General features: G+C 35.3%; 1 protein-coding gene across 4 annotated transcripts in view; it reads right to left on the minus strand.

Annotated features, from left to right (window-relative positions):
* Positions 1-13,975, minus strand: part of DLG2 (discs, large homolog 2 (Drosophila)) — a 1,994,579-nt gene that overhangs the window by 1,395,177 nt on the left and 585,427 nt on the right. The window contains exon 1 of one of the 4 annotated variants that reach the window (XM_012641832.1): positions 6,006-6,109. The exons of 1 other annotated variant lie outside the window; for it this stretch is intronic. In XM_012641832.1, coding sequence (XP_012497286.1) covers positions 6,006-6,047 — 42 coding nt within the window. In that variant the 5' untranslated portion in view covers positions 6,048-6,109. Of the gene's footprint in view, positions 1-6,005; positions 6,351-13,975 lie in introns of those variants that run through there. 2 more of the 4 variants (XM_012641831.1, XM_012641833.1) reach the window with 2 other exon arrangements.

Raw genomic sequence — 13,975 nt, forward strand, 5'->3', positions numbered from 1 at the left:
GTGGTATATGTATACCATGGAGTTCTACTCAGCCACAAAAAACAATGGTGATCTAGCACCTCTTGTATTATCCCGGATAGAGCTGGAGCCTATTCTACCAAGTGAAGTATCCCAAGAATGGAAAAGTAAGCACCACATGTACTCACCATCAAATTGGTATTAACTGATCAACACTTACATGCACATATAGTAGTAACATTCATCGAGTGTCAGGCAGGTAGTGGGGGAGGAAGGGATGAGTATATTCACACCTAATGAATATGGTGCACACCGTATGGGGATGGACATGCTTGAAGCTCTGACTTGGGTGGGGCAAAGGCAACATACGTAACCTAAACATTTGTACCCCTGTAATATGCTGAAATAAAAATAAATAAATAAACCCCATATACTGAATAGGTTCACAACCATTTTGAGACCATAATATAAGGGGTCCATTAAGGAATTAATATATTATTGGCATCTGAAAGGAATAATTTCATAATTGGAACCATGAAAGGAACCACCTCTGATTTATTATGAGCCATAGCTCATAATACCTATGAGCCATAGGTTTTACTCAAACTGTCCATTAATTTTGGTTCATAATTCCAAGCCCTGCCTACAACAAATTATGTGTTTATTAAAAGCATGAATATGTGGGATGCATCATAGGATCTAGCAAAGAGTAGGTGTCAGCAGCATAAGGAGACAAAGTTTCTGAAAGTTTCCCTTTAAATCTATCCATCGATCATTTTTTGAATTCCTAAAATACAAGTAAGCTATGAGGAAGAAAATGGAGAAAATAGTGTATAGTTCCTGTCTTCAAAATGCTTAAAATCTAGTTGGGGTGGGGGACAATACTCAAACATAAGCATTTAAGCTAGCTGTATAAGAAAATAATGTAAGTGATGACATAAGGGAATTAAGTTATCTTGCCATGAATAATGGAAAAATTGTGCTCACTAAATTAGAGAAGGGATAAAGCAGGGGAGTTAGTGTAGCTGGATTCCACTTCTTGGAAGACAGACACATTGTACTGTTTCTTAAAGGAAGGATAGAATTTAAACAAGCATGTCATGCAGAGAGGGGATTTCCATTGCAGAAAACAATTGTAGCAAATGCCAGGGGCAAAAAAGGGTGGGATGTTTGGAAAAGAGCAATGTCATTCATTGCATTCATTGCATTGTCATTCATTGCACAAGAGCAATGAATAAACCCAGTGGAATGAGCATGATGAATGTCTGAATTCTAGAGTGTTTAGATATTCAATAAGTTGTTTTATTGATTCTCTCCAGCCTTCTAGCTCTGCAACCTGGCAATACACATCTAAAACAATATGTGACTGTGCGTAAGTGCTTTATGATTGCCAAATCCAGTACTATTCAAACCAAAGCCTACAGGATTCAACTTGTAAGAATTTTTTTCTTTCTTTTTCTTAAATAATTTAACAAGCATTAAGATAAGTAATCTAAGAAGAAGCTGAGTGAGGAAAAAAGAGAAATCTGGGACTCAGTTAATACATTCATTTTATTAGTTTTTATTGAGTACCTAATATTTACTTGGCATTTTTCTTTGTGCCAATGATATAAAGGTGAACAAAACAAACTAAAACTCCAGTTTCCACGGAGCTAACATGTTAGTATATGTGCAGGTGTGTTTGTCATGGTCTTAATGATGGGACAGAGGGTATTACACCTACATATGTTTCTCGTTAATTACAGATATTGTTTAATTGGGCTCAATCCCTAGAATTTTTTAACACAATTCTTGTTGAAGACAACTCTGAAGATTTACTGCTATTTTTTGGCCTTTATCAATTATGATATCATTTATGAGTTATAAGTTAAATTGGTTGTTATTCTAAGAATTCTTTTTATAGTGTTTACATGCCTTATCTAACATAATTCTTACAATAGCTAAAAGCTATTATCCCTATTTTACAGATTAAAAAACTGAACTTCAGATAGATAAAAAAATTTTCTCAAGCTATGCAATAAATGGAAAAGACAAATTCAAATGTAGTTCTTTTGGAATTCCAAAAACCCATGTTTTAAAACCATTCTGCTATATTATTTTTTGAAAAAGTTCTTGTATTTACTTTCAGTGAATTTTAAAAATAAAGGAGCAGAATTCTTGGATCTATGGGGTAGGTGGCATGATTTACTGTAAAAAGTATTATTAAGTCAAGGTTCAAGAGACCCTGCTTCTGACACACTGTGGAACAGAGTAACTAGTCTCTTTTTCTCTCTCTACCTTTGTTTTCTTGTCTGTGGTATGGGTCTAATACTTCCCATTCATATTTCAGCAGCTGTAGGTTTGTAAATATGTACATAGGAATATTTGTAGTAGCAATGAAAGGAAGGAACTAGTAAGATGAGGAACATAAAGTTATTTAGAAAATTATCATCAGTATCATTACTTTCAAAATTAGAGCCATTTCTATAGCCAAAATGATATGGATATCTGATGCAACAGACTTCCTACATGCTTTCTCATCAAAGAGGTACTTTTCATACAACATAGGCAATTTCAGACAGAAGTGGAACTACCTGTATACATAATGATCACTTGCTTCCTTTTGTGTGAGTAGACTCAAATTAAATTGCTCTAATCATGTTCTATAAAAAGTTAAAATAAAAACCTGGCTGGGCATGGTGGCTCATGCCTGCAATCCCAGCACTTTGGGAGGCCAAAGCAGGAGGATCACTTGAGGCCAGGAGTTTAAGACCAGCCTTAGCAACATAGCAAGACTCCATCTTTACAAAAAATAAAAAAAATTAATTGGGCATGGTGGTGCATGCCCATAGTCCTAGCTACTTGGAGGCTGAGGCAGGAGGATTGCCTGAGCCCCCGAGTTCAAGGCTACAGTGAGCTATGATCATATCACTGCACTCCAGCCTGGGTAGCAGAGCAAGACCCTGTTTCTAGGGAAAAAGAAAAGCCAATATGTGTCAATATGATATGAATCTTTATCAAACTCAAACAACTTAAAGCTAACAAGAAAACACAGAACATAAATAATACTCATTGATTAGAAGTTTTCATTTCTTTTCCTTCTGTGAAAATCTTTCCTTCTAGAAAATAGGTGGCAAATAGCACAATTTCCAAAACGTTAGATTGTAGTGATGGTTCAGTCAACTATCACAGCATTGGCCTTAGCTCCCATTGCCATTTCACTCTGTTAGTTCACTGTTCAGCCTCGCAAGATCCTATGTTCCATCCATCCCAAACTACTTGTAGCTCTTTGAAGTGTTCTGCTTCTTACCTCCATGCTTTTGCCACTCCCTTTACCCAGCATGTTTTCCTCACCCCAAAGCTGCATGGCAAAACTCCATTAGCTGTCAAGATTCAACTCAGAGGCGACCTCATACTGAAACCTTTCTTGACCAGTCAAGGTGAAATTGGCCTGTGTTTTTTTTTGTTTATTTCTCTTCCCCTACAATAATGTCCTGCATAAATGTCTATTATGGGTCCTGTAATACTTCAAATCACTTCTTTGTTTATATGTCTGTGTCTTTTCCTAGACTGTAAGGTTCTTAAAAGCATGGACTATTTTCACTGACCTTAGTATCCAAGACTTAGTGCATAACTCATAGATGTCATTCCAAAAAATTTAACAGATGAATGAATAAATGGTGACCTATAAGTTACACTGTTATCTATAAATATAAGTATATATGTGTGTGTGTACACTACTATTCCATATTTAAGGCTTTGATGGTTACATAAAAACATAAAGTGTATTAAAACATTTCCCTCTCAAAAATTCCTTTTGGTGGTAACATTTTATAAAGGTTCATTTAGGAAAACAATCATTCTAGAGTAAAAGATTGTGACATCGGTGGTCTATTCTGTGCAAAAACAAAAAAATAGACAAGGAATGTCTCTATCTTTTGAATTTTTACCACCTTCAAGTTTTGGGTAACTGTAACAATAATCATGTTAAATCATGGCAAACATTAGAAATTGTATACCATAAGAGAGACTATATCAGACCCAAGCAAACAAGTAGTTATAAGCACCCTGGAAATAAAATCAAACACTTTAAAAATGTAGTATAAAATAAAAACAAAAATAAAAATATTAGGTGAGACTTTATTGCACCAACTTGGTGAAATATCAGACCAAAAATGAACTGCAAACTCTTTTGCAAATTGTGCTATCTCAGAAAGACAAGATAACTCTTTAAAAATTATAAGTTATGCAAGAAAGTTCAAGAGCTAATTATTGAAAGGGTTTAGGCATAATAAAATTTTGAAGTTAATCTATTCAAATCAAGGTTATATATGTTGTATGTGGCAATAGAAATGGTCTCAGTTTCTATTGATCAATGTATCAAAAGTATCTGTATCTCAGCACAGATTAGCCAAAGTACTAGCAATTTATTATCCAAAAGTCATCTGAATTTAGATAAGATATTATTTATGAAGGTCTTTTCATTCCTTTGCTTATGAATTGAAGTGAGAAAAATTTTAAGCTAAATCCATGACAATTCTTAGTATTTAAGAGTGAAAAGGAATTTCCCAAAGGCCATATCAAAGAAACTTTGGACTTGGGTTTTCCTGCACTTCTGAATATAAGAGTGAAATATCAAAACTATTGTTATTTCTTAATCTAAATTATTTATGGAACTTCCTTTGAAGAAAGTACTTTTCTCCTTCAAAACAGAAGAGGAGGGAAAACATTTATAATTTACTGAGCTTACAAAATAATTCATGTCATTCCCATAATTTTGAACAGGAGAATGTGATGGAGAAATCCAAGTTGATATTTGGGCATACTCTCCATGTTTTTAAATATTTCTTTTCATTTGTTTAATATCTTCCTCATATGCATAGAAGACAATTGCCTACTGAAGTTACTTTTTAAAGTAGTAAAAAGCACATTCTATAGAACTCTATAGATGCATGGAATGCTTCCAGGGTGCAGTTTTAAAAGAATCAGTTACCAAAGCATAAATACTACCTGTTTGAAATTCAAATAGAAAATAAAAGGGCTTACAAAAGAGTGAGCAGTAGGGAGTTCTTAACAAAACTTGTAAACACAGAACATGAAACTTTAGTACCCAGACACCTTAAAACACTCCCCCAGTAAAATAAAAGGGGGAAACACTTTATACTGACATTAAGATTACTATTTTAAGTATTAAGTCTTAACTGTCTCTTAAATTTTTTTTTATCAGAGGCAATCACTTTCCTCTTGGACTTCCTTCAATAGGAAATTCAAGCTCAAAATGTTAACAGAGGATGTAATTCACTTAAATTATGCAACTGGAATTCCACAGCTGGTCTATCTGTCTGGCTCCGTGCTGAATGAACACAGTGTCAGAAAACCTTCCCAATAATAACGGCCTGTTCATGGCAAGAGGTAAATCTCTCAAACTTAGGCTCAACTTCGGAGGCTCATTAGCCACAGCAAGTAAATGTTAGTAGAGTGACAACACTGGGACAGCAGCACCCACGCAGCTGAAGCAACCAGCCCACCCAGAGCCAAGGATTTGTATGACCAATACTACCAATTCTCAATGATAATCATTTGTTTATATGCACAGGATGGTCAGATATTCCACGATCACATCCTAATGCCATTACAGCCACTAAATTTAACAGCCCCCCCAGGCTGTAAAATAATTAAGCTGCAGGAACACAGGCAGCTCATAGCACTTTTTAAAAGAAAGACTAAATCCTAATTTAAAGCATGCTCTATAGCTTTTTATCTTCTCTGATTTCTTGGTTCTGGCCTACCTAAATAATTTGTATCTTTTCCTCCCCCCCACCCCCCAAGTATGAGCGTCAACCTGAATTACAAACAGTTAAACCTGAAGGTCACTTCACAACAGCGTTCCAACATGCTCCCCCAGCGAGGCTGCATGGCAACAATAAAACAAAGCCTTTGCAACCACCTGTAATAATCTGCCTGCTCAGCCAGCAATCTGAAAAGTCCTGAAGCTACACAAGGTAGACATTTTCTGCAGCTGGTTTAACATGTATATTGTGCCCAGTTGCCGGCTCGCCTCCTCTTACCTTCACGTTAGTCCGGAGTGCACAGTAACATGCAAAGAACATTGCAGTAAATAAGGAGCATATGGACCGGTATTCAGCTTCTCAGCACAGCGCAAGCCCCACACACACGATCCTGGGCATGTGCTACTAAGGAGCATCCGTTCCCTCTGTCAGTTTGAAAATGCATTGATCTCTGTTTTCTCTGACTACAAAACGACATGTCTTGAAGGCACTGAGTGAGAGCTCAAAATCTCTTCATTGGCTATATATAGCATTGTGCCCAGTAATTTCAATTAGATGAGAATTCAGCATCTGAAAGTTAAGACCTCAGTTGCTTTTCCTTCTAGCATTTTAAATCACTGGATTAAAAAAAAAAAAAAAAAAGGAGGGGGAATGAGCTCACCCAGGAAGGAGGGGGAGAAAGGTGAAGAATTGAAATTTAACCAATGAGTTACTTATATTTCTGGAGAGCCCTGGTGTTATCCTATTAAATACTTTACAATGAGATTGCATCCGGCAGACTGTAAATGAAGAGGAAACCCTTTTCCCTTTAGAGGTTTAATATGAGCTTTGCACTATATTCCAGACTATTCTGATGCAGTACCCTGTTTGGCAAATACTACAAATCACTGCAAACATGTCTCATTCTGCTTCTCCGTGGGGAATAGGACCAGGACCAAAGGATCATGGTCACATAAAGTCCCCTAAAATGTGAGCTTCCTTTCCCTGGGGTGATCTGCAGTTACAGGGCTGAGAAGTATCACCTTCCTGCCCTGTAATATCTGTTACATCTTCCAGGGATATCTAAAGTTGCTAAGCTCTCTAATAAAACAATGTGTCCAATATTCCAAAACTATGATTTATTGGTAAATGACAATCAATAATAGAAGATGGGATTGGAATGAAGACGGAAGATTCCAGGGGATAACATAACCTCAGATTCAGTAGCTACTGCTGCTGAATGTAAAATATTCAGCTGGCTCTGGAAGGGAGAGAGCGAGAGAGAAAAATGAAAGCTTCTGCCCCTATAAATCTATAAGAGAAAAAAATACTTAATTCAAAAACATCTTCAGATCCTGCTGTCTGTTGTCATTCCTGTCAGGCACTGGATGCTGCAAATTAACTCGATTTTTACTTACTTAGAAGGACAAAGTCCAATTTAGGGTTGTAAAACTCTTATTTCCAGCCTTGGGAAGCCCTAGTGCTCGGCTAGAATTCTAAAGCTATCTGGTGAAATGCAAGCAGAAATGAACAGTTCTCACTGCAGCAAAAATAGTGGGAGGAAAAAGAATGGTTATGTCTTTGCCACGACGTTCCCCATCAGCTTACAGCAACAGGGAAGATCAGCATAACTCACTAGGAAAAGCTGCAGTGACTTTTAGGATTTTTCTTTAATATGTTTTGCATAAGCCACCTCCCCTCTGGAGCCTGCAGTTGTGCTGAAGCATCGTCAGAGTCACTGGGCATTTCTCCTGGGCAATGAGGTGAGGCAGCTTCCAGAGGAATCAAGGTATTTAAGTGAGAGAAATTAAAGGAAGATGAAAAGCAGGATTTTCTATTTCTCTCTTAATGGCAAGCATTCAGAAAGTGTCATCAGTTCTGACTAAATAGCTATTTTGGGCTGTCATTGTTTGTGCCTTTTTTTAGGAAGAAAAAAGGCAATCTTAAGCTGGAGATTCTTTAGCAACGTAAGAGAAGGCAGCCACTTATTTTGATTCCCAGTTCCGTCTGTCATATGAGCCTAGGTAATTACAAATTGTAAGCATTTGCAACACAACCAGTGACTTCCAGTACATTAAAAATTGACATGGATGCCCAGTTCTCATCATTCCATAACTTTTATTAACGGCTTTAAATGCGGGAACCAAGCATTCCGGTTAATAACACTCCCCCCTCCAGAGGTTATAGCAGGTCGTAGTTCCTGCAGCTCTTCCTAATAAATGAACCCAAACATAGCAACTCAATGCTATGGAAAATGTGAGGATTTAAAAGTACCTTCCTCTATTGGGGGTTCAGAGGATTTTTTTTTAAAAAAACCAATTTTTTTTCAACCTGTGAATAAGTACTGTTAAATATATTTTTTTCCATCAGAAGTTGGAGAAAAGGAAATTTACATCTTTTACCATCATTATTATTATTATTTAAATAGTCCCCAGGGTATTTGAACAGCCCAGGAGGGAAAGAGCTAAAAGAAGAGCTAGAAAACTTTACAAATCTCAAAGCAGCTCTACAGACAAGGATTAAACAAAAATAAAGTTACGGGTGAAAAAGCACATGTAGGTTTCCCCATTAAGGCAATCAGGAGGACTTCTGATAGGGCTTCAATGTGTTCACAGGGCTTCACAGTTTTAATGTGTGTACATTCTTTAAGAAAGGTGTTAGCCTTGAAAACTCATTTAAAACTCCTGAATACACCTATCTATCCCACAAAATCCCAGTACAGACATGGGCTATACTTGTAGATTTACTGCCTAATTTTTTTAAGTGTACTAGGATAGCTGGCTTACTATTCTCATTTTATAAATGTAGGAAATGAGGTATTAACTACAATGACAATGTCTCACTAAAGAGCATTTCCTATTTTTAGAAAAGACTTCAACAGGGCAGTATATCTGCAAGAAGAATAACATTTGCTATTGTAGAAGGAAATTATAACTGGCTATATTATTTTGGAGGCAGTAGAGTAAGTAAATCTAGGCTTCAAGACTACAAGTCCTAGAAAATAACCTCCATGTCAGATCATTTTTTTTTTTTTTACCATTTGTAACATGGGGATAATATTTAACTCATAGTGTCCATTGAGAAAATTAAAGATGAATCCTGCCATCAAAATAAAGTCTAGATTGATCAATGATTTAAGTACAAAAATTGAAACTACAAACGTATTAGAAGAAAACATAGATTTGGTTTTATATAATATTAGAGAAACATGAAGCCATACAAGAAAAGATAGACAATTTGTGACTATATAAAAATATAAAACTTCTGCTTGGGTAAGTTATATACAATGACAAATGACAAACTGGGAAATTATATGCAACACAGTTGATAGGAAGTTTACTTAAAATACAACAAAATTTCACAAATCATTAAAAGAAAATATAAAACTGAATTAAAAAAGTAAAAAACTGAAGTGTCCATTCACAAAAAGACCACAAGAGACATTAAAAATGCTCATCTTCATATTTAAGGAGAACATAAAAATTAGAAAAAAAATTTAAAATTAATATATCAAGTATGAATAGGGATGCATTAGTTGGCGAAAACTTTTTGGAAGGTAATTTGGAATTATCTACCAAATATTTAAAAGGGAACATTCTTTTTGATGTAGTGATTCAGTTTCTAGGAATTTATCCCAGACATGTATGTGTGTGTATTTATATATAAATATCTATATATAAATATCCATTATTGTTGGACTTATTTTTAAAGATTATAGCTTATCTATACCACAGAATACTAAGCAATTATAAGAAAAATATAAGGTATTTTTCTTTTGTGGAAGGATGTCCAAGTTATAATGTTAAATGTAAGAATAAGGTTGCCAAAGAGCTGCTATAGTATGAGCCTATTTGTGTGTGTATATTTATATATACTTGTAGATGGTGTTTGTGTGTGTGTGTGAAATTTTAACAGTGTTAATCATTGGTTTAGGAAGGGAAACACAACATTATATTTCATTTTTAATTTTATATCCTTCTGTACTACAGGAGAATCACTCATAATAAACCATTTATCCAATTATCCCTTGTCAGTAAATGAGAGAAATAAAGATACAGGAAGGGAGGAAATACTAGGACCTGTGAGGGAATTTGCCTATCATTGTACTCCATGAGCAAAGGTCAGGAAATTATTGTGATACGAGGAATAGGAATCTACTGATTTCTGAGTTGATCTTAGTTCTGAGTGCTTCTCATAGTGTGAACATCTCCCTATAATGCTTGTAATTCCAGTGTGTATATACATATATATGTATTTTATTATTTCAGAATATTATGGGGGTACAAACGTTTTGGTTACATAAATTGCTTTTGTACCATTTGAGGCAAAGTTATAAGTATGCCCATCCCCGAAATAGTGTGCATTGTACCTGTCAGGTGTGAATATGTATATATATTTTTCTTAGAGCATGGCTCCTAAATACAAGCCAAATATTTTATTTTGTTCTCAAATGAGAAAGTGGCTATCAAGTAAATGACTCTAGTCAATCTTCACTTTACCTTGTGTACTCAGTTCAGAACTTATCTATATATATTTGATTTGTATTTTTTATTTTAACCATGAGCATATAATACTTTTAAAAAATATAACCTGGATTTGTAAAAAAAAAAATTAAATATTAAAACAGTATGCAACTATAATTTATAAAATATATAATAACAATCTCTAATATGGACAAATATTCCATATTGCTAGATATCATTTTCCTTATCTATAAAATAAGGAAATTAGACTATCTAGTTCTTTCTTATAGGTAGATAGAGTAACGTTATTAGATAGTTTGCCTTTTGTTTTGTTTAGATAGGATAGGTTAGATATGTTTATATGTTAAGGATCTACTGTGTTGCACTCCAGACCCATTAAATGAGAATCTCTGGGGGTGAGACTCAGGCATCAGTATTTTATAAAGCTCCCCAGGTGATTCCAATGTGCACGTAAGATTGAGAATTATTGCCTTAGGGCAGGGGTCCGCAAATTGATTCTGTAAAGGGCCTGATAACATATACTTTAGGCTTGCAAGGCAAGCCACGCAATCTCTGTCACAACTACTCAACTTTGATGTTGTTAGGGAGAAAGCAGCCTATGTAAATGTCTATGTAAATGAATATTACATAGTGTGTTCCATTAACTTTATTAATAAACATTAAAATTTGAATTTCATATAATGTTCACATGCCAGGAAATAGTATTCCTTTGATTTTTTTTAACCATTTAAAAATGTAACATTTCTTAGCTTGTGGTTTGCCAACCCTTGGTCTAAAGTCTAGAGCAATGGTTCTCAAAGTGCTGTCTTTGAGTTAGCAGCATCAGAATAACCTGGGAATTTATTAGATATGGAAATGTTCCATATCCCAAACCTACTGAATCAGAAACTTAAGATATGTGGCTTGGAAATCTGTGTTAACAAGCCCTCCAGGTGATTTTCATGTAAGCCAAGGTATGAGAATGGCTACTCAAAGAGAGGAAAATTGATAGGTAAGGCACCCACAAAAATAGGAAGATACGGACTCCAGCACGCAGGTAGAGAAATTAACCTTAGAGAAGAGAGAAGTATAGAAAACAAAGAGAAGATGATTCCTATTGCAAATGAAATAATTCTAGAGTGAAGTCTCAACACTCTGAGATGGATGCCAGTTGAGCAAGGAACCGTATAATACCTTATAACTTAGAATCCTTTACTTCTTAGAAACACTGACAGCTCTTGGGACTTCGAGTTAAAAGACAAAACAAAACAAAACAGATCTGAGTTTAAATTATTTTTCTGCTATTTGCCAGCTGTGAGACTTTGGGCAAGTTACATAACCTCTCTCTTCTACAGAATATACCTCTGCAAAATAAAGATAACAAACCTACTTCACAGGACTAAAATATATAAGGTGTGCAAATTGCTTGACCTATAGTACCTGGAACATGGTAAATTTAATCAGTGCTGGTTTTTAGTGTTAAGTGTAAAGTCAAAGGTAAAAAGAGGTTATCATTCCTCTTGACTAACTTCTAGTCTTGAACTCCTGACCTTGAGCGATCCACCCGCCTCAGCCTCCCAGAGTTCTAGGATTACAGGCGTGAGCCACTGCGCCTGGCCTTGACTAACTTCTAAATGCCTAGAAGATTCTCTGCAGGAGTTTGTAGGATTTCCAACCAGCCTTAAAGGGGATTCTCAGGAAATTTGATCATCTTATTATAACTCCTGAAATATAATAATTTACTATCACTGGAATTTCTTGCATGCTCCTTGAAATTTTCCTGAGACAACAGTAACTAATTTACAAATTACAAAACATTTCAGAGTTTCTCAGAATTTTCCACTAAAGTATCTCTAAAAGTAGAAGAGAAGGCACTTATATACCTTAAATGTGTAGGGGTAAAATGAAATGTCTTTTATGTCTCATTTCATATCTTAAAAATTCATATAAATATTAAATTCAAGTGGATAATATCTATATTTGTTACAAAGTAATATTTTATATTACTTGCCAGTCACTAAATTTAATAAGCCAAGAAGACTATGCAATGTTTATCCTGTGGTTTCAAGTACCCTCTGATATACATTCTACTATGTATGCCTAGAAGTATTCTTGCTTTAGTTCCCAAAGATATATCCTGTATGATTCTTGAAGAATCAGCCCTGAAGACATTGTCATCACCTCATCGTATCCAGTGAGAAAAAGTAGCACAGTGATTAAATAAATTATTCAGATTTATACAGAAGCTAGAGGTGGAATTCCAATAATAAGTCTTCTGATTCTAAATCCCAGAGCAAATTTCTCAAGATACCAGTACCTAGACAGTTAGATATAACACTCCCTTTATATACAAATATTTTTAATATTCCACTTACAATAATGATAAAAATAGTTAATATAACCTACCTTTACACAGAATTTAAAAATTCAACATGATATAATATAAAGGAGTTAAAATTAAAAGGAGAAAAGGTTTAAATTAAAAGAAAGTGCATTTCATTGGAAATATTCATGCAAAACTCTACCAATGGCATAACTAAATGGGCAGGTGCTTGCACCCACATATGTAGACAGACAAGTTTATTAAATTGGCTACTCAAACATCACAAGCAGCAGTGCTATCAGTAACATAATATTCTGAACTGGTGAAAACTCTTGGAAGTTCTGAGCAAAACAATGAATAATCTTCCCTCGTATCACAGAGAAGTTGTATTCTAAAAATTTCAGTGTATATCAACTCCATGCAAGACATGCTTTTTGTTAAATATGTAAAATGGAGTGAGACTCCAGGCTCAGAGACTTTTATCGAGGTTTCTTATATAAATGAATGTACACTGAGATATTTAAAACTATAGGATAAGGGATAATTCTTTATTGTGCATATTGCGTCATGTAGCCTTTGCCTCTCTTTCAGGTCCTGTGCACTAATTTCCTGTAGTGTACTGCCCATATTGCTGCTATAACTAAGTAAAACTACCACAGATTTCGATAGGGCCAGTAGGGCACCCCCAAAAGGGATAATACGGGTCCCTTTGAGAACCACATACAGAGGGCGAGTAAATGTGCACTTAGGAATCCATAGTTGCAAAGACCACTTTAAATTCCTCACCACAATTACTCAGGACCCTACGTGCCCCCAAAAGATTCTGCATACATCTTTGGAATGTAAAAGGTTTGCTCTTCTGCATAAAGAGAAAAATCTAAGAATACTGGCCTCACAAGCAATCACAGATTCTAAATTATAGGACCAGAAGGACAGTGGAATGGACATATCTTACTCAAAAGAGAAAAGAATGAGGCTTCAGGAAGTAACCATCTCCAAATCCTTTCATTCCTTAAAGATTACATCAGAGCCCATCTTTTTGTGAGATCATTCCTACCGACATCAGCCCACACAGACTCCTTTTTCTGAATGCCTATAATGTGAGTATCTGGGCTGTCAGTTTAGTACTTGATTATACACTGCCTAGTATTGTTCTCTTATTGTTTTCTGTGCCTAAAATTCATCTCCTTAACCCTACTTTAAGCTTTTAAAAAGCAAAGGACACATATGAGCTGGAAAATAGTTCCCTTGGGCATATAGCATTATTTGTTTATTTTTCGTGAACTAGTAGATTGACGAGCAGTTGGAAAAAAATAAATGAAAAGCCTCAACTTGGTCCCAACACTGCCTGATAATCCTACCCCATTCTTTGACCTTCCTAATCTTTTAAAAGGTGATTTCAAACCCTCCCCACTCTCCTTAAACCTTACACCTTCCTCCATCCTCATTCCTCTTAGCAGATGACTGCCTTCTACCCCACAGAG

Source organism: Propithecus coquereli, unplaced genomic scaffold, assembly GCF_000956105.1.
Source record: "Propithecus coquereli isolate 6110/MARCELLA unplaced genomic scaffold, Pcoq_1.0 Scaffold170, whole genome shotgun sequence".
In the NCBI taxonomy this organism is placed as follows: domain Eukaryota; kingdom Metazoa; phylum Chordata; class Mammalia; order Primates; family Indriidae; genus Propithecus; species Propithecus coquereli.